The sequence below is a fragment of the Syngnathus floridae genome, chromosome 10 (assembly GCF_059516105.1).
Source record: "Syngnathus floridae isolate MCC-2025c chromosome 10, RoL_Sflo_1.0, whole genome shotgun sequence".
NCBI lineage: Eukaryota > Metazoa > Chordata > Actinopteri > Syngnathiformes > Syngnathidae > Syngnathus > Syngnathus floridae.
Window position 1 is genome coordinate 10,720,146 of NC_142422.1, and position 27,753 is coordinate 10,747,898.

Genomic DNA, 27,753 nt, shown 5'->3' on the forward strand with positions numbered 1-27,753 from the left:
GCATGACACCGTTATGCGTCGTGTTCTGACAAGTGCCTCTCGGCCCCCCGCGGCTCTTCGCTCTGCACAACCCACACACAATTGAGCTCGTTCAAATGCACGTAAGCATCCAATAAATGAGCCACTGAGGACTGAGGAAGTGAGCTCATTCCATTTTGCAGGAGAGTGCTTTAAAGTTTTCTGGCTGCAATAAAATCGGAGGTATTTGGACTTTGGTGATTTGCAGGGCATTCTTGTCTTTTCCAGAACCGCTTTTTTTTTTACCCTCAGATTTTCCCCAAATAAAATGATTCTGGATTTAGATGATATTAGTTGCGTGATATGCAACGCGACAAAATAAGTGTGACTTGTAAGACTTGATGAGTTGCGAGCGGCTTGAAAATTTTTCATGTCAGTTGATGACAAATGTATTTACGGGAGCACAGAAGAGACGCTCCTGTTGTGTTGTTTGTTTGCCGTACGTCGTCCCAGAATACATCTGAGAGCTTTTTGAAAAGCGCTTCTTTGATTGGCGTCAAGACGCGTTGCGGATGTCTCGTGGAAGGAAAGTGAAGGTGTCGTGTCAAAGCTCGTCGCGATTGAAGCCTCGCTTTTCGTCTCATTGATTTTGTCACGTCGTCCAGCTCAACAACGAGCACATATGGGATGCACGTTGCGCGTCGTAAGTAGCTGCGAAATGCAATTGGCAACAGCGGGCAGAAATAATTATGCACATCACTGCCTTGTTATCCTCACATTATGAAAGACACAAGACACAGATGTGCTCAGAATTTACAATGATACCCTTTAAATGTGATCAAATAATGTCTATATTATCTTTCCGACCGAAATATATTACAAAAATATAAAAAAAGCAATATTAAGTAGTTGCGATAGTATGAGGGGAAAACAAAACATACTTTCAAGAAAAGTTATAACTTAACAAAAAAGTCGCAATAGCTGCATAATAGTAAAAAAAAACTTTCTTGTTTGATATTAAAAAACAATTTTATATATATATATATATATATATATATATAAATATATATATACCCAGTGATTCATATTGATTATATATATATATATATATATATATATATATATATATATATATATATATATATATATATATATATATATATATATATATATATATATAATCGATACAAATCAGAGTGAATACTTGCACTGGTATCAGTCTGAAAATAAAGTGGTATCATAAAAATCCTATTTTAGGCTTTTTCATTCATGTGACTAATCAGTTAACAAAAAAACAACACATTTCTTCTTTTAAAGGTACAAAGTTGCACAGCTCTTTATTCTTTTAAATCAGTATTTGAAAATACTCAACAACCAAAGTTAAACCGAACTTTAATAAGTCGTAATAATAAGAATCCAAATATCCGCAAAAAGTAGACTTAAAATCTTAATACTGTTGTTGTGTTTTTAACGTTAGTTTTCCTCCTTTTTCTTACGTAAACACCTGAGGGAAGCAAACCAACCGAACAAAAAGATCACAAAAGAACTAAGGAATGAAATATATATATATTTTTTATGTACATCACTGATAATCAGTGTTGGTAGGAAAACCAGAAAAGGAACTGGAATGAGAAAACACATTTGGGCTTGGGAATGATTCTCAGCATCGATGTGTGCGCCCAAAAAGGCAAAAAAACCCAAAAAAACAACCCAACAAGTGTCCATGTTTTGTCTACAATGGTCCCAGGATGCATAAGACACTTTCCTGACATTTTTTGAGAAAGTTTCATCAAAAAACATGACATCAACAGTATATTCTGGAGCTCTTCATATTTCTTATTACATTTCGATGCTTAATTTTGACTGTAGGAATGCGGCGGGGGAAAAGAAATCCTTTGGTCAGCGAAGCAAAATAATTCCTTTGGAGAAAAAAAACCCAACCCTGACAGACTCAAAGTGGTTTCCCCGACAGTATGGAGCTCATTTTCCTCACAGAGGAAAGAAAAAGTGCCTGCAAAAGCTTCGTCTTGATTGTCCACCCAAAAAAACAAATTCAAAAGATTAGACTATACAATCACAGCGTGACAAAAAAACCCACCACGTCCTTTACTGGAAAGGAAGTTGAACGCATCCCTTGGAGCTGCGTGGACAGATGGACGCAAAGGTCGGTGGTCATCCGGGGAGCTTGTTCTTGTCCTGCGCAGTGACTGAGGCATCCTGCAGGCAGCTCTTGCGCACCACGGGGAGCGGGTGAGCCTCCGTGTTGAAGATCCAGTCCTCCGAGGGGAGGAGGTCATCGTCAGAGAACAGTAGGTACAGATACCTGAAAGCAAATCCTTCATGATCAATACACAAATTTTGTGTCCGGGCTTGGAACTCAAATTGTTTGTATCCGAAATCAACCATCCTCATTGAAATAAATGGAAATGCCATTAATTCGTTCTAGAGTAAGAAAATAGCACTATGCGCACAGCAACATATGGTTAACTTCACAGAATTTTACTAACTTACTTGAGAGTCTCTGAGAGGAAGAAGCTCTGCTGCATGTTGTCGTGGCTGTCGGCCAACGTGTAAACATCGCGGATCCCCGAGAAGCCCGACTCCACTCGGCAGTGCCGCTCCAGCGCCTGAGAACGGGACATCAAACATACGTGGTGTATATTTTTTGATCATTTCACCGAGTTGTAATCCCAAAGATAGTGCGAGGGCCCCCTCATCGACACTCATAATCATATTCAAACTACGCGTATACACCTGAAAAGCCGAGTACGAGCACAATAGAAATCCCGAGCGAAACGAAACGAGCCTAATGGGGAGCGTCCGAGCTAGCCGAGCGGATTAGCGTGGCGTTAGCTACAAAGGGATGGCTCGCGCACGCTAATTAGCCGAGACCCTGACGTGTTAATGCTCCGTGTTCAACCTTTGTGCTGGCTAATTAAAGGCCCGATTGGCGCCTTTGACTAAACTCAAGCTAAATCCATCACGCTAACCCTTCGCTCTTGATGACAGCGAATGTACATTAATAAGAGGGTGCCAGGCACAAGCGTCACCTCAGGCTTTCATCTGCATAGTGATACTTGGAAAGGGTAATTAGGGATGCTAATGGGATTTGACGTGAAAGGTGAGTAGTTCATGATATGTTGCTTTCACAGCACACTCCAATACAACGCAATTGTTGATTATACTTTTATCACTCAAATATTTCATTCAGAAAAAAAACCCCAACTTAATTCTTATAACATTAATTTAATTTAAATTCGGATGTTCAATGTCTTTGAAAATTAAACCGTCAAGATTACAATTCGTTCTGTGCGATGTATCATTATCGTGTCCGTTGCATGTAAAACTCAGTGCAACCAATCACATACCTCCTTTTAAATTTAGCGTTGATAGACAGTCAATGAAAATCATCTTGCAGAGGGAGGGAACGAGGAACACGTGAGAAATCCACTTGAGGGTCGCCGAGCGTTGGGAGGCAGCCATTTACGTTCAAGCCATAAAATGCAGTATGTAGGTACGGTGCACATACGTGACCGTAATTATAAATTCACCAAGCTTATAAATATTGACAAAATTTGTTTCCCATTCTTGACAACTGCTCTCATAAGATTATTACTTTATCGTAGTATATTAAAAAATATCTGCTTCATTGTAATAGTTTTAGTTGTGTGAACATTTGTTGCCTTTTTGTAAATTTGCCTCATAATATAATAAAATAATTTTGATTAATACTATATCGTATTAACTTAAATCATGGTTGCAAGTTTACGTAATTTTCAAAATAAAAACTTTTTCCCTCTTCGTTACGTCTTTTTTCACATCAATCTTAGACCACACAAACTCAAGACTTTTATCACAACAATGATTTTCATCTTGTAAACTTCTCACTTGATTCGAGTTTTATTTTTTTCCTCACAAATGTGTGACTTTTCTTGTAACTCAAGTTCTTGTTTTCTCGTTATCTTACAACTTTGTTTCTAGTTGGAAGCTATCTCGATTGTAAATGTTAACGGATGTCTTTAGAGCTCTTGCTTTGTTATGTGTTTTTTTTTTTTACTTACCTCAACAGCCTCCCATCCCCACTCCCTGTACTTGGGGTCATGGGTAAGCCTCCACATGTACATGTAACTCTCGATGACTTCGGGTCTAAGGATGTAGTATCTGTCGCTCAGCCGGGTTGCCGTGGCCTCGGCGCCACCGTCAAAGCGGAATGCTTCAGGTCCCAGTTTTGTGGCTGGAAGAAAAAAAGACCGCCGCCTGTTATATACATACAACGCTTTGCAAAAAAAAAGTCTATTGACCCAAAAAAACGTTTTTGGTGCAAAACCAAAGAATAGGACAGAAAATGAAGAGAGAAGATTCAAGGATGATTAGAAAATGAGCAATTTCTGTCTATCTGTCAAACAATGGCCCAAAGTGGTAGTCGCCAACAATGGTGATGTTTGTTCATGAAACGGCGCCAATAAAAATATCTCAACTTTGAGTTTTTCCTCTTTAAAAGGACGTCTGGAGCAGAGCCCTTCGTTTGAGTCACTCAGGCGTCACTTAAGCACACTTGAAATATCCCACTCGAGTCAATGTATACCGAGGATGTTTGAGCGTTTCAGCTCAGCCGACACAATTTGGAGTTTGGTTTCGAGTGTGCAGGAATTTGACTACACACAATTTTGACAATTTAGATTTTTTTGCCTTCTTACCCGAGCGGTCGTAGCTCTCATGGCAGGTGTGTGTGACCTCGGCGGCAAGGTCAAGGTAGTGCTGCCGCTTGTCGGGCGCGCCGTCGTCGGCGCCGATGCCAATCATTCCCCCGGAGAAGCAGGCCAGGTGGCCCATCTTGTGGTCCAGGATGCCCCCCCGCCACTCCGCCATGTAGGTCAGGCCGCCGGGCGACTTCTGCACCAGGTTACTTTCGATGGCCTGCAGGTGTGTACATTAGCTATCTTTATACATTGCAAACATTATCTACATATAAAGTACAATGATTATTTATATGTATTCCAATTTTAACAAATTATCCCATTTTACCGACTAAAATTGATGAATTAAATACATATTTTACTTTTGCCCTTTTTATATGTATTCCCGCTCTAAAAAGTGTACCTAATATTGTGGCCAGCGCACCACAGCCATTTTATTTATTACAACATTAGCACCCCATTAAAGTCCAAAGTGCAAACTTGCGGACAATAAAAAGAAACACATCTCATCTGACTTAAGACAATAAGACCAAACGAAGCAATGTGTTTGTAATAATAATAATATAAAAACCTAATCAGGGAATAGCATAATTGGGGAAAATGTGCTCTCGTTCCACGCGCGCTTTTAATTAGCGCCATACTTTTATTTAAATGCCACGCGTAATGAGTTGCGCTGAGACTTGGGCGTTCGATCTCACTCGCTATAAACACACACACATACACGCGCACACATTCGACCTGCACTTCTGGTTTGACCCTGGTTCTCAATGACCGTTCATGTTGTGTTTTTTTCTTCTTTTAATTGCAGCCTGAGGGAATGTGCTCACGTCATTTTGGTGTTTTATTTTTAATGCGATCACTAATCCCAAGAGAATATCTGGAACAAGCGTGGCACCTCCAAGGAAGTCGAACACTCATTCTAAATAAAAAAATAAATAAAAACAGTAAGCCTGGAAGTAGCACCTATTCACAATTAGGTAAAAGCTTCCAAAAATCTTAAATGTCAAGCTATGGAGTGCAAAGTTAAACATGCATCAGGGTTTTTTAAATGTGGCATTCACTGGCCTTATTACACGCTAAATTGGAGGAGAGCGAGAAATACATTCAAATGAAAACGGCAAGAAGCCGCTCGCATCTCAATGTCTGCGGGGCAGACGAAATCTCGAAGGTGCGCCGCATGACCCTATGAATGGCAAGTACAGAAGCAGACGTGCAATACGTGTCTGCCAGTACGAAATCACTTTTATTTATGTATTTTATGGCAGCTCAACACGTTTTGCTGCCATGCTCCAATGACAAAAATTAATGGTTTGCAATTTTGGATCGCCCATCTGTCTACCGCCATTAGTACAAATGTGCTAGCAATCGCACAAAATCTCCAGGGCGAGTTCGCCTTTGAAGGACGCCTGGAAAGGGCCAAAATGAAATTGAGTCTAAAAAGGTGGCTTTAACCCAACCTAGCAAAGTCTGCTGCCACATGTGGTGACAAAAATTGCAACCCTCAAAACTCAGCCACTCAGAGAAGGTTTTTTTTTGTGGGTCTACTCACGACGGACATCTCTACCAAATGTTATGTCGGTAAATGAAAACATCTCGGGGTGCTGAATTAATTTAAAAACGAAAATCTGGTGAGTTGACATGCCTGATTAAATATAAACGTTGTGTGTATAACCCGAGAGCAAACAGAATTAATGAGCTTTTTCTTATTGACATGCTTTATGGAGCCGACTTGGGAGAGGGGGCGCTGGTGGAGGGGCGGATTTAAATCCAAGACGGACCCCGAGTCACGCTTGTGGCTTATTAACCAATATCGGTCACGCCGCCTGGAACAATCCCATGCAGCTTTTTAATTACGATGGTTGTTTGAGTTGGTGGCGTCCGTACCTCCAGAGCGTTGTAGTACATGTTCTTGGCGTCCTCGTCTGTCTTGTCCGACATCAAGTACGACTTGATGAGGTACTCATAGAAACTGTCCCCCAGACCGCCAATGGACACGTGATCTGGGAAGAACAAATAGTAAGCACGTAGTACGAGGCCAGGCAGTCGTTTCATACGGTGTCATTTTTCTGGGTTGACTTCTTGAAAAATTTCTTGTGGGTCTACTCTTGATTTGCATGCCCACCAAATCTTAATTTACTACAAAAATGGATTCCTGGATCAAAAATATAAGTTTGTTTTTAAAGGACTCTCTGAAAATGTCCCAAAATACTTCCTGTGTCTTTCTGGGCTTCTTGACAGTTTTTTGTGGGTCTTCTCATGCCCACCAAAATTCATGTTGTCTAGTGAAACCGACTTAGAGGGCAATCAATGAATATTACAGCTTGAACAGAGACAAACAGATTGCAGGGTGGTTATTGTCACATTTTTGGTGACATCACCAAAGTTAATTCTCTGGATGTCTACATTGCATATGGATTTGATCGCGTTGTTGTTTGTGAAGGTGCTGTCGTGTACGTGCCTCACTGAAGCATCCCCGCTCAACTGTCCGTCAATTGTTCTGCTTATTAATGTGCGGCACCAAAGCGGCGGCTGCAGAGCTCGCGCCGCTTTTGCCTTATTGAAATGATAATGAATTCAATTACTTTAGAAAATTGGATCTTTTCCGATTTACCAGAAAAGACGTGAAAACGATCAGGGTGGCGAGGGAGGGGGGGCTGAAAAGCAGCTATTCCGCATGAATACAGAGGCTAATTGTTGCCAGTTGTTGGCGTTATCGCACTAAAAAGGACAGAGAGCGTGCGTGTGTCTTGTGCGTGTGTGTCAAGGACAAATGCAGCGAGAGGCGTTGGGAGAACATTGCGTGGGAGTCGCATGCACGCCCCCGCTGAAATATCATATTCAGCTATGAATTTCAATGTAGACTCTTGGAGAAGCTCAAGAGGAGGTGCAATACGGCCACACTATTAGGGACACCTGCAGTGTGCAATGATAGAGATTTTTTTTTGTGATCTCACCTCACAAGTGTGATGACAAGAAATGGGCCTTGCTGTTACGCACAAAAGGAATTGTGAAAAAACAGGACGTGTCTATCCTACAAATTTGTACGTACGTTGGACCCAGTTTCCGCTGACCGGGCTGAGGAAATTGGGGTACAGGCCTTGAGGCTTCTCAATCTTATTCAGCAGCTTCCGGATGTTCATTACCTGCACATATAATTGAAAAAGCCATCAACATTTAAAGATTCTAAAATTTAATTTTATTTTAATTGAATTTTCAAACCCAACAATGGTGCACAATCCTCCTCTGTAAAAATTTGGGCATCATTCACAAACATAATACAATGATATTATCACCCCCTCTAATCAACAATCACAGATCTGAAGCTTGTTTCAATGAAATATTACGATTTTGCTTGAATAGTTGTACCTTTTCGGTGTAAATGGGGTCACCGGAGAGCTCGCTGAGGTGGATGAACTCCAAGTGCAGGGTCCCGAACTCGGCCAGGATGCTGCTCCCGGCCGACGCCCAGCCCCAACTCCAACTGCTGCCACTGCAACAGAATGGAAAACAAACACAGACTAAGTATAGAAATTATCATTGATATACATATAAAAATTTCATGTCATATAATAAAAACAGTAGAATACATGTGATGAAAATATAATGTATACACTAAATACTATAATTACAAAAATAAAATGAAAAGCCAAGCAAATTAAAAATAATACAGTTGCAAAAAAAACATCCCCCAAAACTACCATTTGAACATCGGTGTGCAGACTTTTCATACATTTTATTGAGTCACTCTTTTGCCTCACACGAACACACGTCACATAACATCCTACCACTTCCTTCCTTTTTTCCCCCCTCCTGATGTGCAGCAGAAGATAACCGAGTGAGCCAGCAGATGTCCGCCCCGCTCGGTCGCCTCCCACCCGGCGCGTAAAGCAAAAGTAATTGCGCAATGGACGCCGTGTTCACAGTGGACGGAGCTGTGTTGGTCGTCACGTCCGTTGGCCACTTAGGCCGGGACACTTTAATGCCTCAGATGAGCAGCCCAAGCGAGTCCGCACGCGCTCTATAATGCATGCAAATATTATTCGGCCCATTTTTGTTTACCCACATGGATTAGCGCCTAATCGAAATGACATCAACACTTCGTTTGCAGCTCTCTGCTACATTAACTAGCAAGCACGTCAAACACTTTTTAAAAGTGTATTAATAGAAAATCTCACAAGCTTATATTTGGACGGACGATGATGATCCGAAAGAAGAAGTAATGAGTGTTTGTAACATATAACTGAATGACGTAGGCTACCAAGTTAGCTTGTAGGGCAAGCTATGTAGCTGTCATCTGACTAAAAGCCTTTAGCTTGCCACTCTGGATCGATTTGGAGATGGTTGCTGATGCTCACCTCCCCAGGTTGATGACTCCTCGCGGGATCCCCGTCGGCGTGTTGAAAGCCGGGAGCAACTTTGCGCCCAATTCCAACACTTTAGTCTTAAACATCTGTAAAACCACACACAAAAAAGAGAGACTTAGACATACCCAACCAGGCATCCTCCGATCAATTTTGGACACAAACTATGTTTATACATCATAAATGAAAGTGTCATTGACATTGAAGCCAACAAGCATTCCAAGCAAAATGGGTATTTTAAGACGCTGTCCCTTTAAGGAAGCACTTTTTTTCTGTCCGTCTCGACTCTGGGCCAAGCTCTCGGCAGCCGAGGCCATGGCCGAGGCTAATGGCTCATCAATCACCAAATTGTGCGTTTAGTGTCCGGGAACAAAAGAGAAGAGAGTCAGGTGTGATATTGATGAAGAGAGATGGAAAAACACAAGCGTAGGCAAGAGAAGCTTCACAGGCAAAGCGTTGGACAGGAAATCAATAGCGAGCAAAAGGAAAGTTGGTCAAAGTTGTAATGCAGACAAAGAAAGGCCACAAATGACACTTGCGTGTCGTTGTTTCAACAACATACTGCTGCTGCTGACAGATTAAAAATAAAAACCTAGCATTACCAGGATAAATACTTTGTTTCAGTCTTGTGGGAGAATTCGCTTTTTCAACCATTGAAGATTTTCCAGGATATCAATTTATTTTTGTACATTTCAGAACTTATTTGGAAAAAGTAAATATTTTTTTTCAGGCTATCTGTAAAGTACAGAAAATGGCGAAACCTGCAAATTTTTATTTTATTTTTTTCAATTTAGCATTTTTTCAGGAACTTTCTTTCAGGATTTTTTAATTTTTTTTATTTCAACAAATTTTCAGGATATCCGCAACATGTATTCCTATTTTTTGGAATGAATGAAATGAAAATAAAAAATACTGTTTTTACACATCTGTGTGTAAAATTATTATTTTCATTTTTGTAGGAGGTCTGAAAAACAAACCCTCGAACATTTAGAATATTTGCTGATGATATTCGCCAGACAATCACACCAGCAGATGCTCATAAAGGTCAAGTCTTGCTTGGCGGAGGTAACAACCAGCATCATCCAGTGTGTCTAAAAATAGCACAAGAGCATGACACGGTGGTCACAGTTTGCTTGTTTGGAGATGACATGATTAATTACAGGCGAGCGGCTCGGGGCTGGCATCTGCTCACCCGTTTATTCCGCGCGCTAAATTAAAGGCCGCGCTCGGGAACGGCGCCGTGGGCCTCGTCCGCCATCCCGGAAGTTAATTAAACTCCCGCCGCCTACTACTCGTCCTCCTGCGATGAAGAGCTACCGTCATCATCGTCAGGTGTACACCCATTCTTGACTTTTTGTTTGCCCGCCTGATAAGACGAGACAGCTGATGGGAGGCGACGGCCGACAGGTTGCAGCGCGGTGGGATGCAAGCGGCTGTTTCCATCAGCGCTGGAGCGACCACCCGGGAAAGGAAGAGCAAACAGTGTCATGGCCCGGCGGAGGGACGATGCAGAAAGCAGATTCGGGCTGCCACTTTTGCTTAGTTGCAAAAATGCGGCATGTCTGTCTGCCTGTCTGTCTGTCTGCCCTCGGGACACGGAGAGAAGAACTACAAGAAAGGTCTTGGACCAGCAAGTCTCCTTCAGGACGCTTTTGCTGTCGGTTATAATAAAGAAAAGGGAATCATGTCATTTTGACTGTTGCCATGCAGCAACACACAAAAAAAATCATCTCATTTTGAAATATTTTTAAGGTGGCCACAAACAGAAAAGCAAAATTGGTGTATGTACATTAAGATTTTTTGTGTATTTTTTTTTAAATGATCTTTTTAAAAATGTACTTTTCTGAGAAGAATGTTTCATTTAGTGTACTCCAAAAGTCTGTGTGCTCTAAAAATAACTTTCCATTAGAGAATAGAGTGGATGACATTTAAAGCCGTATCTGATGTCTGGGGCTGAAGACAGAGAAAAAAATAAAACACAGAAAAATAACTCCAATTTAGACTGCCTGGGACGGACCACCTGTAATATAATCGTTATATAATTTTCACTTTTTTTATTTTAAAATTATTCTAAAAATAGTTAAAATTAAGTACAATTCATGAAAATTAACAAGAATATAGGTCTTTATTTGATGTCGAAATTAATCTATTAAGAAAACAAATTCTCTAATTTGTGCGATTAATTTGTTATATTTGATCCCTGATTTCATTATTTCTTTAAAAAATAATTCTTGGAAAATTTTTTTTTAGTGAGTTGCCAGTGGTGATGTGCATTTCAGTCCACTAATGAATTTCTCACGTCAGCCGCCAGAGCCTCGTGGTTCAAGAACAAAAAAATTAAATAAAGACTACTCTGCATAATTTATGCAGCGCAGCCTCGCCGGAGAACGCGCTAAAGCAGATTCTCTAAATTAGAAATGATTGGGGGGCGGGCGGTAAAACAGAAGAAGCCACCAAAGCCCAATTTGGAAAACAAATGAGCGACGACGGCGAGCTGCCGTCCTCGGCGGCGCGGCGCTAAATTAGAGCGCATTAGCGCCATATTGTGGCCTTGAACGCTTGCGCGCATGTTGATGGTCCAATAAGAGCAACAACTTTTGTTGTTTAGAAACAATTAAGGCACACATTGCAGATGGTTATATTGCTATTATATGTTTGTAATGTTGGGCCACTACAATAACACTGAGAGTGATCATTATTGCTTTATAGCCTGCTGTATAATCGCCAATTACCTCCAGCGAAGCACTTGCGACCCGCGGAAGGGCTCTGTCACGTTCTTCCATTGCGTTGCGACTTGGATTTCCGCAAGTCCCGCATTTCCGTTGGACCAACACCAGTCAGGTTTTGTCGTCGGTCTTCATGTTAATCGTTTGAACGGTGATAATCACTGTCGCAACCCAATCAGAGGTGCTACCTGATCCGCATCGGGTTTGACATCCAAGTAAGGAATTTGACCCAAAGAGTCATACTAAGATCCACGATACTTATTAACATATTCACTGTCAGCACAAACGACAAATCCCTGGCGGAGTAGGAAAAACGTAAAGGACACTTGCAGTGCCTCAAAGGACAAGAAGCATATGGTTTGGACTTGCATCCTCCAGCAGAGGTGTGAGTAATGGTCCCGTACCGACCGACATGACAATGTCATTCTCTTGTCTGATTGGTCCCTGACCTCCAGTTGCAAACTGTTGCCATGGATCCCATACGGGAAGCAGCGCTAACCCACCCCGTCTGTCATGGGCTGGGGTTGAACATCTCGTGATTCCCCTCATTTTCTCAGCGGGAGAGGTTGAGGTGACATTCCACCGTCTCTCTCTCTCCCATACACACACACACGCACGCACACACAAACACACGGACAGACGAGCTGGGCTGCAAAAAGGCTTGTTGTTGTTCACGGCGGGTTGGACGTGCCTCATCGATTTGAAGGCGCAAAAAGTAAATGCGAGAGCTGTTTGGGCTTCCAGCTGGTCGAAGCGAATAAATCCAGCCGAGCTTGTGCGAAAGTAGGTGGCTCATTTTAAGGACACTGGACAAGTGGATTCACTCTGACCCTTAACCCTACAACAAACCATAACCTAAAATTTAAACCCAATATACCCTTATATCCGTTTCTCTCGCTCCATACCTACATCTTACATCTACCAGTCCAGAGCAGAGTTTACAGACTATTAGGACCTTTTTTTTTATTTTTGCATCCATGACAGCAGAAAGCATGAGCACTTAGTCGTGGTCGTCATGGCATTGACGACTGTGTAGCCACTGAAGTGACGCCTGAACACATTCAGGCTTTCAGAACTTCCACCTTGTCACCAGAGATTAGTTTTACCAGAGGCCACTCGCCTGAGGTCATTCCTCACAAACATACCAAGATATTTATTCGGGGGGGAGAATCAGGGTTTTCATACATGGGTATGTCAGAGAAAAATGAAGCAGACTACGGAATCGTACAAAGAGCAATGACATAAGCACCAGTAGGAATAGAGAGCCATGGGCATCGGAGGCAACGTCGATGACTATGAATCATTTTGACACTTTTCTACGCAAGAGGAGCACTAAGAGGTGCGATCTATCTGAAGACATTTCAGAGGCTGAGGACAACGAGGCGTAGTTCCACTAGATAGAGAGGAACAGCATCTTATTTTCCCAGGGTAACCGTCAGAAGGAGGCCTAAGGGGTCCTCTGAAGGGATTTTGGGCTTTGCCTAAAATGTCAGCGCTCATAGATATTGCATGGACCTTGTCTCGTTTTTGATGGTAATTAAATCGAACTGCTCGTCAAGAAAGGTGGCGCATAAAAGTCATGGAGGACTGCTTCAAGAAAAATTGCCTGATTCCCATTAAACATTATCGTGGCGATGTGCTGTGCGACATCGCGACTTCAGCATCTCGCTACCGGTTTATTTTGGGATGTCGGCGTTGGTTGGCGGCTAACGGGAGGAAATGAAATGGGGCTCAGGCATGTGCATCCAATTCCACGGAGATGGAAGATTTAAGCGGTCTGAGGCGTCACTTGCGACACTTTTGGATGTGTCTCCATCTGTTTGCACAGCGATGAGAGAAGTTTGGGAGGGGCAGCACAGAAAGGCTTGGTAGACACGGACAAACTGTACGGAAAGACCAACATGAGTGACATTGGTGTCGTCTCTGAAGTCGAAATTATTTATCACATTTGTCAGTCCGTTACAATATATTATTCATTCGAACCGCATGATGCATGAGATTCTAAAGTGTGGATTGACAATGCACATCTAAAAATCTTATTTGGTTGATTTGATTTTTTTCTAGTTGAATCAACTCGCAAAAATGCGTCAAATAGGACAGACGTCCAATTTATGTATCTGACCCATATTGTATTTTAGTTTACAATCTGATAATATAATCTAAAGAGTGTCCCCTTGAAAATAATAAAATAAAAATTAATTTTATATAAACAGTGTACACATATGATAAAAATAATAACAAAACAACCTCCAAAACAATGTGAATTTTTTTTTAAATATTGGTGAGTGATGTCCATTGTTTTTATCCAGCACAATTTTAATCCCGAGCTAACGCATGCGAATGACGACGATAAAATCGTGACTAAAAGGTGAATTTAAAGGACACTTTTGAGCTATAAACGTTTCCATTTAAAGGAACAAGTGCGACTTAACTGTACAAGCATTGTGAAAGTCACCTTGTTGTTAGGGCCAATTGAAGACTGACATCGGCTAATGTTTTCAGATGTCCTTGGACGACTTTGTGTGTGTGTGTGTGTGTGTGTGTGAGTGGGGGGGGGGGAATCAGATCGCAGGTTGCGTCGCCTTGAATAACAGTCAACACTTCACCTCCAGTGTGGACGGACGGGAAAAGCAGAATGGGGTCTATTTGTGTTAAAGTCACTGTCCACTGTGCAGACACCAAGTCAGAGTTTTTTATTTTCATAGCATTAACCTTCACTTGAATTAAGTAGCGCTTTAATTGGTTCTTTTTGGGGGGTAGTCGTGATGTCATAACATTTCCATTTTCATTCTGCCATGCTGTCGGTAGAATTACAATAAGTCCAACCCAGATGCTACTTGCATCAGAATAGCTTTGGAAGAGACAAATCATTGTTAATCAAGTCGTAAAATCCATCATCAAGTGCTTCAATTGTGTTCTTGTGTGTGAAGTTGCTGATTGACGGCGCTGAAACGCACTTTGGCAGCACAACAAAGTCATTTCCACTTCTAATTTGCCAACGTGCTTGCCAGCCACTCGCATTGGCATCCGGCAAACGCGCACATGATTGTCTGACAAGAAAAACAGATAGTCGAGCCTTTTTTTTTTTCTTTCACTCCCAACGCCTGGCTCCGAGACCGCTCGATGTCATCGGTGCAATCAGTGAGCCGAAATCAAAGCGAGGCGGGTTCGTTAAGGCGGGAAATTAAAATTCGACGCTGATTTGCTTGCACCGGGGCGAACGAGCAGTGATTGCGTGGCCGTGGCTAGAACGGAATACAAAATCTTCCAGACAAAAAAGGGTACTCTGACCGGATGAGAGGTCACCATGTGTTCAATCCTGTGCTTTTAATGGAATGCTGCTCTCGCTGAAAATGGCCCGAATGAACACTTTGCACTACGGAGAAGGAATCGGCGGCAAAATGAAGTGGAAGGGAAGCGGGAGCCCCGTCGGTCGGAATTGGCCATTGGAGAATCGATGTGTTCTGGAGGAGGATGCCAGGCGGAACATCACAGCTCCTGGGATGCAATTACAGGTTGATGACCTCATCATAGTCGCATTTTTTGATTTCCGACAACAGACAGTAAACACTTTTTGTTCTTCGTCTCACAGGAAGCGAGTATCCGGAATGGCTCGGCGAAGAAATCGAAGGACAAGAAAATGTTACCCACCATTGCCTTTTTTTCGCCGTCCTCCGACAAATGTCGAGAACATTCCATTCAGTTTATGGTCACAAATGTACCGCTGAGTGAAGAAAACGACACACATGCATTTTCCTGTACGCCGTAAACACGACATATAAACATATAAACTCTTTTCCCTGCAAATCCTGGAAATGAAGGGCATACTGATGCCCACATTAGATGAAAATAATTTCATAAATTAGCGCTAACCTGTTTCTTACTGAGCTAATTTGCCCAAGAGTCACCAAACCAAAATATATGCCTTCTGATTCAATTTCAGGGATGTTTTTCTTTATTGTTTTTCTTCTCAAACTTTCCAAGAGTTCTTAGAATGATTTTCAAAGTCTGATGCTATGCTATGCTAATCTACTCACAAAAGACGAAAAAAAGTATTAGCACAACGTGTCAATGTAGCATACCAGCGTTGGGCAAATTTCCTCCGAGTTTGTCAGAGAGACACGTTCCCAAAATGGCTGATTGGTGAGTCTGCATGCACATCAAACAGCTAATTAGTATTTAATGCATAGAGTTTAAAAATAACCCCATCAGACGCTTAAAATGAAGGCCTCACACGTCTTTTGTGAAGTATTCAAAATGTCAAGGAGCACCTAAGCTGAGGCTGCACTCCCTGATAAAGCGCCCTCCCGCAAATATGAACCTTTTGGGAGGAGGAAGGAATAAAAAAGATAAAAAAAATCAGTTGTTAACACCCAACTTAAAACTGGCATCACCCAGTTGGAATGTGCGCTTGAAGCTTCTGTGTATATTAACCCACATATCACACTCCAACCCCAAATTTCACCTCAAAATGTCAGAATGCAGCGTAATCCTATTTTTGGCCATGTCCCCAAAAAATAAATAAGAAATAAAAAATGACGGCTTCACTCTCTGGGAGTGTTAGCACAAAATCCTCTTTGTCAAGATCGTATTCACCTTCACACTTGTAGAGAAAATGGCATTTTCTCCACAGGTATGAAAGGAAAGCCTTTCAAATGTGGCTTGACAGGTAAACAGCTTGAGTTTAGCAAGCAAATTGACATCGACTCTACTTCACGCTGGCTAAGCAAACATAATAATTCGTCAACTCACAGAAAGTGGACCAAAATGCTTTCAGCTAGATATAAAATAAAATAGTATCAGATGAAGAAACCATATGTCCAATATTACTTTCAGAGCAACGGGCAGTCATCTACGTTTGCAATTTTCGTCAACACGAGTGGTGTCGACAAGACCGAACGGTAAGGCTCAGATTAATCGACGTCAAAACTGCAATTTAAATTTCCGATTTTAATAAGATATCCATCAGAATTATTTCAATTTGGTCCCGAACTGCATGTGTGATGTTAGAGACAAAGATCGTTTCATGGTTTAAGTTTTCAGAGTAAGGAAACCTTGGGGCAGCAAGCATAGGAAGAGCACTAAAGCTCCAGTTGAACAAGGGGGCTTACATCGTGCGCTTGACAGGCTATTTGACGCCCTATTAAATACCTGCACAAGGCATCTCGATCCCCGTGTTCTACGGGAAGATATCAGAGCGCGCCATTCCAGTTTACTGCCATCGTGACTGGAGTCTTGGGGAGAAACCTGCCGCGGTGAAGCTGAAAATTGCTTGGAAAAAATAACACTGGCGCGGGGGGTATTTTGGCTGCAATTAGAAAGCACAGCGTGGCGGTGCACGAATATTTTATTTTGTGCGCCAGTAAGCGTGCTCCAAACTCTCAGTTAAGAATGAAAGATAAATGGCTTTAAAGTCGCAAGTCATCAAACTTTGCCGCCACAAACTTAACAGTTTTACTATTATAATGTAATATGATTATTTCAAAGTTGGTAGCAACTGGATAAAATCTCAAGGACATCTTTGAAGGATCCAAACTGAGCAAAATTCCCCTAACAGGATTGTTTCAAACCAAAACGGCAGACGTTCTGTGTGTTCTTTTAGGCATTTTTTTGGTGTCTTTTCATATAGAAATGTCCAAAAAACGTCATTTTGCTACGTAAAACTAATTTTGAGGCTGACTTGGGGGGCTGCGTGCCATACTAAATGTAAACAAGCCTACAAAATTAACCACTCGTAAAATCAATGAACCGATGAATTAATAACCACTTTTATATAATCTCATCCCTACTCCCAGTGGATGGCTTGATGAAACATCGACCTTCATGTGAGCCGATTTAAAACAATTACAAAACTGAATTTAACATTCAAAAGATGCAAGCCTTGCACGAAAAAAGGCTCTCAAGTGTTTCCTCAATGAAAGCTTTTATTTAATGGGCCGCGAGAGAATTGCCGACAAAAGTGCTAATTTTAAAGTCGAAAGATAAAAAAAACTAAAAAATGCTGATAATATGGAAGCTTTGGTGACGCGTGACCTTCAAAGTCCAAGTGAGAATTGTGAAAAGGAAACTCTGAGTTGTATTGCATCTGCTTTGCCATATTTCATTGGTTTATGATTGCGTTTTGAAGATTCTGCTTTGTAACAAGTGACCGATGTAACAAGTAGCCGATTGCACAACTCTACTCTTGCTCTGTGTTTTTGAATCAGTACCTACTTGCTAATTACTTTATATTTCTAGTACCTGGTCAACTCGGCTTCCAAGTATGGCCAATATGTTATTACCCTCAATCCAGTCTTAAATGTAATCGGTCTCTTTGAAATCTGCTACTGTTTCTAACAATAGCTTAGCTGTGACTTAGCATGGGATGCTGCATATTAGACCGCACAACGTACGAAGAATTATCAAGGAAAGGACATCTGGTATCTCTAATTGAAGGACATCTTAGCTGCGGGAAACTATTTGCAGTCATAACGCTATATTAGCATAGAGACGGGAGGCGATTTCTTGGCCAATACCATCCCCAGACACCCATTCATCCTTCCTGATCGTCACCTCTAAGGGGGACGTTGGTGTTCCCACTGAAATCCATTAGCTAATTGTGCTACACCGAATATGACGCCACCGATCAATCAATCAGTGCAGTCTCGGCCACTCGGGAACTGAGCTAATGTGTTTGTTTTTAACATGAGGATTCTGTGTCTAGCTTTGCAGTTCCACAAGGACTTTGAGTTAATACGAGCTAGCGTGCTGAATAATTGAGCGGGTTTCATTCATTATTTATTTCAATTGATCAGCTCGGGTTAGCAAACTTGCCTTTTACACGTTTAATTAATGGCCACGGTAGCTTGGTAAAATAGACACTCAATTATGCCGCTACCTTGAAGTTCTTCGTGGACGCCAAATTTTAACAGGCTAAAATGCTTACAGCTAGCAGGATAGCAATTCAAGTACAGGAAGCGCAAAGGCAGATTGATAAGCATTATATCCCCGTAGTGTGATTGTATTTGAAATAAGAATAAGCTCTCGGTAGATAAATTTTGATAGCTGCATAGATTGCCAGGCATAGAGACGGACAAATGGAGTAGAAAAGGGGGTAGAAAAGAGAGAGGAGGCACAGAGGCACAGGGTGAAAGACAAAAGAAAGACAAACATGCATCCAGAGAGAACGAGAGGCTTGAAAATGGCTAATGAGCGTCTGAGCGAGTGAGAATTGGACCAGATGAGAAGCGGCTCGGCAGACGCTGTGTCCATTATGTGCTGCCAAGGCCAACTTCTTTTCATTTTATTTTGTGTGCGTGTGACTGAGAGAGATGACAATAAGTTTTCAAGATATGAAAGCCTTGAATTGAAGCCTGAGAGAAAACAAGGAACAGATGACCAGCTCATTAAACCTTTCTATTTTCTACACTAATGGTCTTCATTAGACTTTGTTTATTTTAGTGTTGTTTTATTTTATTACGGTTTTAGTATCAATATCAATCATGTGTGTGTCATGGATGAATCTTATGACCATCTTAATGAAGATCAGGTTTTTATTGCATTGGTAATAACTACTTTTGCTGTTATTAAGCATTTGATCAACTCAATTTAAAAATGTTAAACGTAAATTTAATTACATTACATGCCATTTTAGTAAATAATAAAATTGGGAATTCATACATCAGATATCTATCTATCTATCTATCTATCTATCTATCTATCTATCTATCTATCTATCTATCTATCTATCTATCTATCTATCTATCTATCTATCTATCTATCTATCTATCTATCTATCTATCTATCTATCTATCTATCTATCTATTTATCTATCTATCTTAATTCCAGCAGTACCAATAAAATGCCACTCGGTGACAACACAACATGATTTTTTTTATACACCGAGTTTAGTTTATTTTGAGCGCGTTTTTGAGAGTTTGCGTTGTTTGCGGCTTTATCCACCTGTGTAATCACATTGTTTTGTGTTTGTTGCGACTTGACCCCCACTCGCCGCGCACAGCAAATTGATATTCATTATGTGGCTAATGCAGACCGCTCGCTTCTTCTGAATCAAATATTGCAGGAACATTATGGAAATGATGTGCAGGTGCAGCGCATCTGTTTCTCGCCACGCGCAGACTCCAAAACACTTTTGCAATTATTTTTGCACGACAACACGGCAGCTAGGTGGAATGCTAACGTGCTAACACTTGTCACATTAACACAGTGTAAGATCCCAACACGTACAGTATCAAGACAGATGGTAATACATTTACATTACGCCCTGGAGACAGGTAATATATGCTGTGTGAATTGACGCTTAAACTAGCATGTTAGTAGTTGGTATGGTAACGTCATACTGTAGAAAGATAGTATAAAATAATGAGTAGGAGTTTTCCACAAGAAATTTAAATTGATCCAATTTGCCAACATGGCAACAGTTGGTATGCTAAATAGCAGCTTTGAACTGAAGGCACAGCTCACAAACGATTCTACATCATGCCTTGTCGTCCGTGTGCTACTATTTGAAATTAATCTTGATGAAAAATGCTAATACGCTAATAGGTCCAGGCTTGGAATGGTGATTTAACGTCTGAGTTTCTACTACTCTTTTCTCTCCTGCTGAATTGAATTAATTCTTTGTGTGAGCTCTGGCCACCGCCCAAATGAGCCTGCCACAATTGGAACCCTGCAGTGAGACGGATGAAAGGTGTGATGCCTTTAAGGGGGAGCGACAAACAAATCAACTGCGAGGACTCATTACAGAGCTCTTAATGACGTCCGCCTTGTGGCAGAAAAATCTTTTTCTTCCCTTTGGTTCTGTCACACTGTGGGACCCAATCAAGGGTTTCTTTTGTTCAACGTGCCACTGTAACGACTCGAGATTGGCTTTACATCAGTGGACAGACCATCGGCAAGAAAAACACGAAGCTGTCAGTTTTGCTGCTATGTAGTATGAATAAAACATGGGGCTCATGCGGATGCCCGCATCATTGACTGCCGACACACGTGAGCTGCCATGTGACCTACCAGATCTGAATATTGGTTTGTTTGAAATGCCATTGAAGTCAGAAAAAATCTTCAGATGGAAAACCCAACAAGACTTGAGAAATTATGAAAACTAGTGTTAAATCAAAGCTTCTGAAAATCCACATAGTGGTGGCCCTCTGATACAAGTTGAATGAGCACATCACAATTCAAGCAGCACCCATGGAATTACGCTAAATTTGCTAGCCAAGGGAACCTGACTTTTTTAGCTAGCACTTTTGTCACAAAAATACATTGATTTATGAGAGCAAACATTCCTTTTTGTAATTCTGTATAATTTTGTGGAACTTTGTATGATACTTTAACATGTAGCGTTTATGCTAACTTTGCTAGCCCACGGAACCTGACTGTTCCTTGCACAAATGTTGTAGCTAATATGCTATTTAAGTACTAATACAGGCTAGTCATTCATCCCCATCACTCCAGATTGTAAAGCCGCACGTATGCACTAAGAGCATTGTGTGAAAATGGGTTACATCCAACGTGTTCCATTATATCACATGTGTTCACATTTCAATCAATTTCCATTAAAGCTGCCGGAGACTTTCTGTAGGCGCTTGCCCCATTAGCTCGTGCACAGCCGTAGCATGTAGTCGCTGTTAAAAATAGTCCACCTACGGTGTGAGGGTGGGAGCGACAAGAGCGGAGCGATCGGTGGAGTCTTTGCCGCGGGAAGATGCTCGCTGACCTCCAACCACTCTTCACGGATAATGAGGGTTTGTCTTGCTAACCTCACTCCATTCTTTTCCCACTTCTCCATGGTGTGAAGTGACAAACGGTATTGGCATTTTTATTTTTTTTTATCAGAATAACGTAGCCGTGATTATGCTAACATAATAATAATTTTTTTGATATGTCCATCTTGGAGCTATTTGTCGTGTTTTGTTTCTAACGTAAATAATAATAATAATAAATTATATTTATAACACACTTTACATTCGGAGGAATCTCAAAGTGCTACAAGGCAAGTAAAAACAAGAAATCAAAGCAAGAACAAGTATAAAACAACTGGACGACAACCAGGATGTGAGAACAGGATTACGGAAATGCTAGAGTAAAGAGGTGAGTTTTAAGTCCGGTTTTGAAAGAGTCAGTGGATTGGGGTGCTCTTAGGTGGTCGGGGAGGGAGTTCCACAGTGTGGGGGCTGCATGGCAGAAGGCCCGATAGCCCATGGTCCGCAACTTGATTTTTGGGACGTGGAGAAGGTGTGAATTGGATGAGTGGAGGCTTCGGGTGGCAGGTTTTGGGGCAAGGAGTTCTTTGAGGTATGGGGGAGCATGTCCGAGGATACGCCGGTGAGTGAGGAGGGCGGTTTTATAATCAGATTGGAATTTGATGGGCAGCCAGTGCAGAGAACAGAGGATGGGTGTGATGTGGTCGCTTTTCCACATACATGTAGTTACACTAAAGCTGAGAGCTTGGAGAACTCACTCCACGTTTTGTTGCAAATCTATAAATTATTGTTCAGTAATTTATATTAGTTGTCAATATAATGTGAACACATTAATGCTAAATTTGCCAAAAAACTAGCGATGTAAAAAAAAAAAGCTAAGTCCATCTTTGTACGTGACAGCACACACGCTCACACACATCGGACTGTTTTATCACACACTTCCCAGAAAGTCTTTTCACCCATCAAAGTTTGGACCGGGGAAGAAAAGGAGGAAGTGGGTCTCGATCGGTGGGAGTGCAGCGGGATAACACCACGAGACATCTATTCATCTTACCTCCTCTCCCGTCAGATAATATGCCGACAGCAGCCCGCCGACGTAGCGGATGTTCACCTCAAAGAGTGACGCTTCGCCATTCTACAGCGAGAGAGAGAAAGAGAGAGCGGGAGAACGTCACTTGTCAGCCTTGTCAGCAAAGAGAGAACATGAACGCAAATGATCAGTAATAATGTCATCAATTAAATTAACTTGCCGGCTTGCTTTTGTCAATGGTGTATATTTAGAAAGCGATAGTGTTCGATTTGCATTGCTAAATCAACGGAGAAATGACAAAAATGGAACTCGGAAGGCTTGTTTGATACACAGTCAACGCACTGATGGCATCATGAGTAAAATATGAGCAAAATCTGTGTCGCATACACGGGAGAGACAATGTTTTTTTTAATATCACATTTCCAAGAATAAATACTGATATTTGAGCTTTTTTTTCCTTTTATCTTGTGTGGGTTTATTTTTTACATGTCAGCCATCTTGGTTTGAAGCAGCAAATGATAAGCCATTGATGGTCATAAACACATTTAAAAAGAAAAGTGACCGTCTTACCGAGGTTAGGTCCAGGTTGCTCCTGACCCACTCCTTGGCGTCATTGTACTCATCCAAGAGTCCCATAATGTAGAGCGTATCCAGCGAGTCGATGATGGATGCTCCTCTCAGGCCACCTGCAAGCACACCAGACAAAGTGACTAAGTGTCACGTGCCGTGATTTATGACCACGAGCGCAGCGGCTCGCTAACGCCGCTGCGGGAGAAACATTTATGACATCCGTATTTGGGTACAAATGAATAAAATATACCAAGTCGTCATTGCACCGGGAGGAAGATTCAAAGCGACGTAACATGGGTGATTCTCAATAATAATGAAAAAGATGTCAGAGCAGGTGCTTTATCATGTGGATAATGCTGGAATTTCATTTATTTATCTTGAGCACTGCATGCTGCTGTAAAATGGTTTTATTTTTTTCCCCAAATAATTTCTTTTAGGTTTTTTTTGTGTTTAATTATAAAACTTAACACGTTTCTACTTTTGTTTAAAGTAACTAAAAATCATGTTGCAATTTAGTTTCTAAGTTTTTCCTAGTAAATGTATATTTATAATTGTATAAGTTTGATTTTATTCTTAAAATCTGATAGAACTACATGACACTTTGAATATTTGTTTTAAAAACAATTCAAAGTGTAATCTGAAAAAACGCTGCCAATTAATTTGACGCTGGATTAGCTGCCGATTCATTGATTCATTGGCACTGTCATTGTGATTCATGTCACTTCTTTTTTCAGTGTGCAGGTGGTCATTTGCTTACTCAGCGCTTCGGGCCTCAACAGAAGAAATGTGGAAAATTCCATATGAGGGAAAAAATAACCCAACCTTAAAGTGAAGAAGATTGATTGCGCACCAAGACAGACGGAGCAGATCAATCCATCAATGTTTGTTCTCGGGGTGCCTACGTGAGCTGATAGCGTGTTTCTTTTTCTTTTACTTTCTTTCCGCACAAACGGAAGGAGAGCCCCGGGGACTACTGACCCTGGCTAATAAATGTCGCCTTGCAAGTGCTGGAATAAACATGCGCAAAACTGCACCCTGATCCCTCTGTGTTTTACATTTACAACTTTTTTTTTTCTGATTTTAGTGAAAAAGGTTTCGTTTCATTTTGAATAATATAATTCAGCCTCGTACTTCATACAATTTTCACACTTCAAAAAAGGCTCAACATCAACACGCTATCGCCATGTATTCATTCATCACCCTTGTCAAGTAGCGGTCAGCGACTGTCACGGGGGGGACACATTAGACCACCGCCGTCAACACCATCAATCACCGACGTCGTCAAAAGACGCCATCTTACACACACACAGACGCACGACTACACACATTATGCGCGGTTCTCTTCGATAACATCGCTGGGGTTGTGTTAGAGGCGACGATTCCACAACGTTAGGTACACCCACACAATGAAAATAGAAGAGTTGACAAGAAAAAATGAAAACTCATTCATTCTATTATTAATCTTTTTGTGATTAAGGTAAAAAATGAAGTGTCTGGCAATGTTCAAATGAGATTAGCCCGATGAGAAGCGAGAGCATCATGTAACAGATAAAGTTGCAGTAAGTTGAGCGTTTTGGGTGTTGCGGCTGATGCTAATTGATGCAGATGCCTGGCTTCACACTCATCACGCCATCCTGTTGCCAGCGGTTACCGCCATCCAATTATCAATGGTGGGGGCTATGGGCGTCTTGTTAGCGCTAATGCAGTCTGGCACCATGGGAGCGGGGTTAGCGTGTCGATGAGTCACCGCGGCGTTAGCGACGACGAGCCGCTTGCTATTCAAGACACATGTCTGGCCGTTTCGGTGGATAGGTGGGAAAGAAAAGCCTGCGGTTGTGGCGGCGGTGGCGGGATTAAGAAAATCCAGTGGGAAAATTGCAACTGAGAATGAGAAATGTCAACGTGTCCATCAGTAGAGATAGCAACCGATCCATAGTGTTCCGAGGTATTGAAAGAGAGGGGCTAATTCATTTCATTTCTGAAATTTAAGATGTAGGCTAGATAGGGTTAAGTCAATTTTTGTCATTTTTAAAATAAACCTTGAAAATGGAGTTTAGGAATATTACAACTGGAGATTTTGGGGGCTTTGTTGAGGCCCCTCAAAAGATAAGGATCATTTTAAACAACTCCAAGGGGGCTTTTCACCCATCCAGATGCTTCACTTAAGTGAACCAAATGGACTTGTGTAAAAGAATTAAGATCTACTTCAATCACAGTCATTGATTTCAAGCCACTTTGCGTTTAAATGAGCGGTGACACGATGCCGTAAGATACAACGACCGATTTCCAGTTCAGTCTTTTACATTCCATCATGTGCTTTATCTCCGCCCGCATTTTTGACTTCATCGGCGTCTCTTCGACGCGAGCTGATGTCGAACCGGGCCTTCGACCGGCACGCTTTTATTGCGGATCGATACGCGATCAAACACTGAAGAGCGTCTCACACACATTAACTAAATCAAAGGCTAATACTGAATTGCAAAACAAGCCAGACTTGATTAGAGCTGGCGTTCCGTACTCGGCGCACCTCAATCTAATCGTCTAATTTGGCGCCCGGGGAAAAGTGCGGCGAGCGTGTCAGGATGGCTGATATGACAGCCTCTCAGATGAGATTACGCAGTGTTATCGAACACTCGCATCCTGCCCACTATCCATAAGCCTCCCGCGCATCGATCAAACACACTCTCCGGCGGTGGGAGACGGCGGGGTAGCGATGGTCAGCATGTTTCCGATGCCACAAAATCTGACAGGAGGTAAAAGCCGGAAGATCTGATTAGCCTTAAAAAAATAGCAGCAAGCCGTCTGATTACTGTACACTTTGCTAAAATGAGCAGAAAATGTCAGATTCCAAACAAAATGGCAGACTTACTGGATCTTTTCTGTCATTTGTTTGAGAGAAATCCAGACATTGCGTTGGTGAATTTCTAAGTTATCAAAAAATTGTTGCCAAGTTACGCCCACACGTATTGACTAAAAGTCAGTGATTTATTGTCGACCATCTGTCTACTGTGCATGGTTTAAATTTGGTAGCAATGGGCAAAGTCGTTATGACTATAAGTTTGCCTCTAAAGGATAACTTAAAATCAACTAAAATCAACAAAATTACACTCACTTACTGGTGTAATTTCAAAACACAATTAAAGAATTTGTTACATTTATGAGTATCAGAAAACTTCTTAAGTCTTGTGACATGTGGCCTTAGGATAATAATGATAATTATTAACAGGGCGAACCTCGCACACGAACATAACGTGTTCCACCAGAGGGGCACAGACACTGGACCACTGCTACAACGTAATTAAGGATGCATACCACTCTGTGGTTCGTGCAGCTTTAGGACTCTCGGACCACTGTCTAGTTCATCTGATCCCGGCCTACAGACAGAAACTAAAAACTTCTAAGCCTGTGGTGAGGACTGTGAGGAAGTGGACAGTGGAGTCAAGGCAGGACGTCCAAGCCTGCTTTGACTGCACCGATTGGAGAGTTTTTGAAGCTGCAACTTCAGACCTGCATGAACTCACTGACACATCATACATCAGTTTTTGTGAGGATCTGTGTGTGCAGACTAAGACCTTCTGCACGTACAATGACAAACCTTGGTTTACGCCGAACCTCAGGAGGCTGCGCAAAGTCAAGGAGGAGGCCTACAGGAGCGGTGACCAGGACCTGTTCAAGCAGACCAGAAACACACTGAACCGAGAGGTCAGGAAAGCCAGGAGGTGTTACGGGGAGAGCCTGGAGAGACACCTCTCTGCCAATCCTGATCCCTCAACAGTGTGGAAAGGTCTGCAGAGCATCACGGGCTTCAAGAAACGAACCCCCCGTCCTGTGGAGAGCCCAAACCTTGCTAACCAGCTAAACAGGTTCTCCTGCAGGTTTGATCGGTCCTCCCACACAACGGGACCTCCTGCAGCACAATCTACATACTCACCTCCCCCCACAACTACTCTGTCCACACCTCCATCACCGTGGTCACTGACTCTCTCTCTTGCAGAGGCCGCGCCCGCACTCCAGATCCGCGAGGAGGAAGTGCGCCAGATGTTCCGGAGACAAAAGATCAGGAAGGCACCGGGCCCAGACGGCGTGTCACCGTCCTGCTTGAAAGTCTGCGCTGAGCAGCTGGCGCCCACCTTTGCACGGATCTTCAATCGTTCCCTGGAGCTGTGTGAGGTGCCCTCGTGCTTCAAGAGCTCCACCATCGTTCCAGTGGCCAAGAAGCCCGCCATCACAGGTTTGAATGACTATAGACCGGTCGCACTGACATCTGTGGTCATGAAATCTTTCGAGAGGTTAGTGCTGAACCACCTGAAGGATGTCACGGGCCCCCTGCTTGAGCCCCTCCAGTTTGCCTACCGGGCAAACAGGTCGGTGGATGATGCGGTCATCATGGGACTGCACTACATCCTGCAACACCTGGACACCCCAGGAACGTACGCCAGGATCCTGTTTGTGGACTTCAGCTCGGCGTTCAACACCATCGCTCCTGACATCCTCCAACAGAAGCTCATCCAGCTCGCGGTGCCTGCCTCCACCTGTCAGTGGATCACCAGCTTCCTGACCAACACGAGACAGCGTGTGAGGCTAGGGAGCATCACATCTGACACCCGGACCACCAATACTGGAGCCCCTCAGGGGTGCGTCCTCTCCCCACTGCTCTTCTCTCTCTACACCAACGATTTCTCCGCAGGTGACTCTCCTGTGAAGCTCCTG

General features: G+C 42.2%; 1 protein-coding gene across 3 annotated transcripts in view; it reads right to left on the reverse strand.

The window, feature by feature from the left end:
- Window positions 1-1,505: 1,505 nt before the first annotated feature.
- Window positions 1,506-27,753, reverse strand: part of LOC148392338 (mannosyl-oligosaccharide 1,2-alpha-mannosidase IA) — a 68,719-nt gene continuing 42,471 nt past the window's right edge. For 2 of the 3 annotated variants that reach the window (XM_088386752.1, XM_088386751.1), the window contains 10 exons: window positions 23,044-23,159; window positions 22,498-22,578; window positions 9,011-9,105; window positions 8,022-8,148; window positions 7,705-7,798; window positions 6,540-6,655; window positions 4,656-4,875; window positions 4,020-4,192; window positions 2,470-2,585; window positions 1,506-2,281 (listed from right to left, as the gene is read on the reverse strand). In XM_088386752.1, the coding sequence (XP_088242878.1) occupies window positions 2,131-2,281; window positions 2,470-2,585; window positions 4,020-4,192; window positions 4,656-4,875; window positions 6,540-6,655; window positions 7,705-7,798; window positions 8,022-8,148; window positions 9,011-9,105; window positions 22,498-22,578; window positions 23,044-23,159 (1,289 nt within the window). In that variant the 3' untranslated portion in view covers window positions 1,506-2,130. The remainder of the gene's footprint in view (window positions 2,282-2,469; window positions 2,586-4,019; window positions 4,193-4,655; window positions 4,876-6,539; window positions 6,656-7,704; window positions 7,799-8,021; window positions 8,149-9,010; window positions 9,106-22,497; window positions 22,579-23,043; window positions 23,160-27,753) is intronic. The other variant, XM_088386753.1, reaches the window with a different exon arrangement.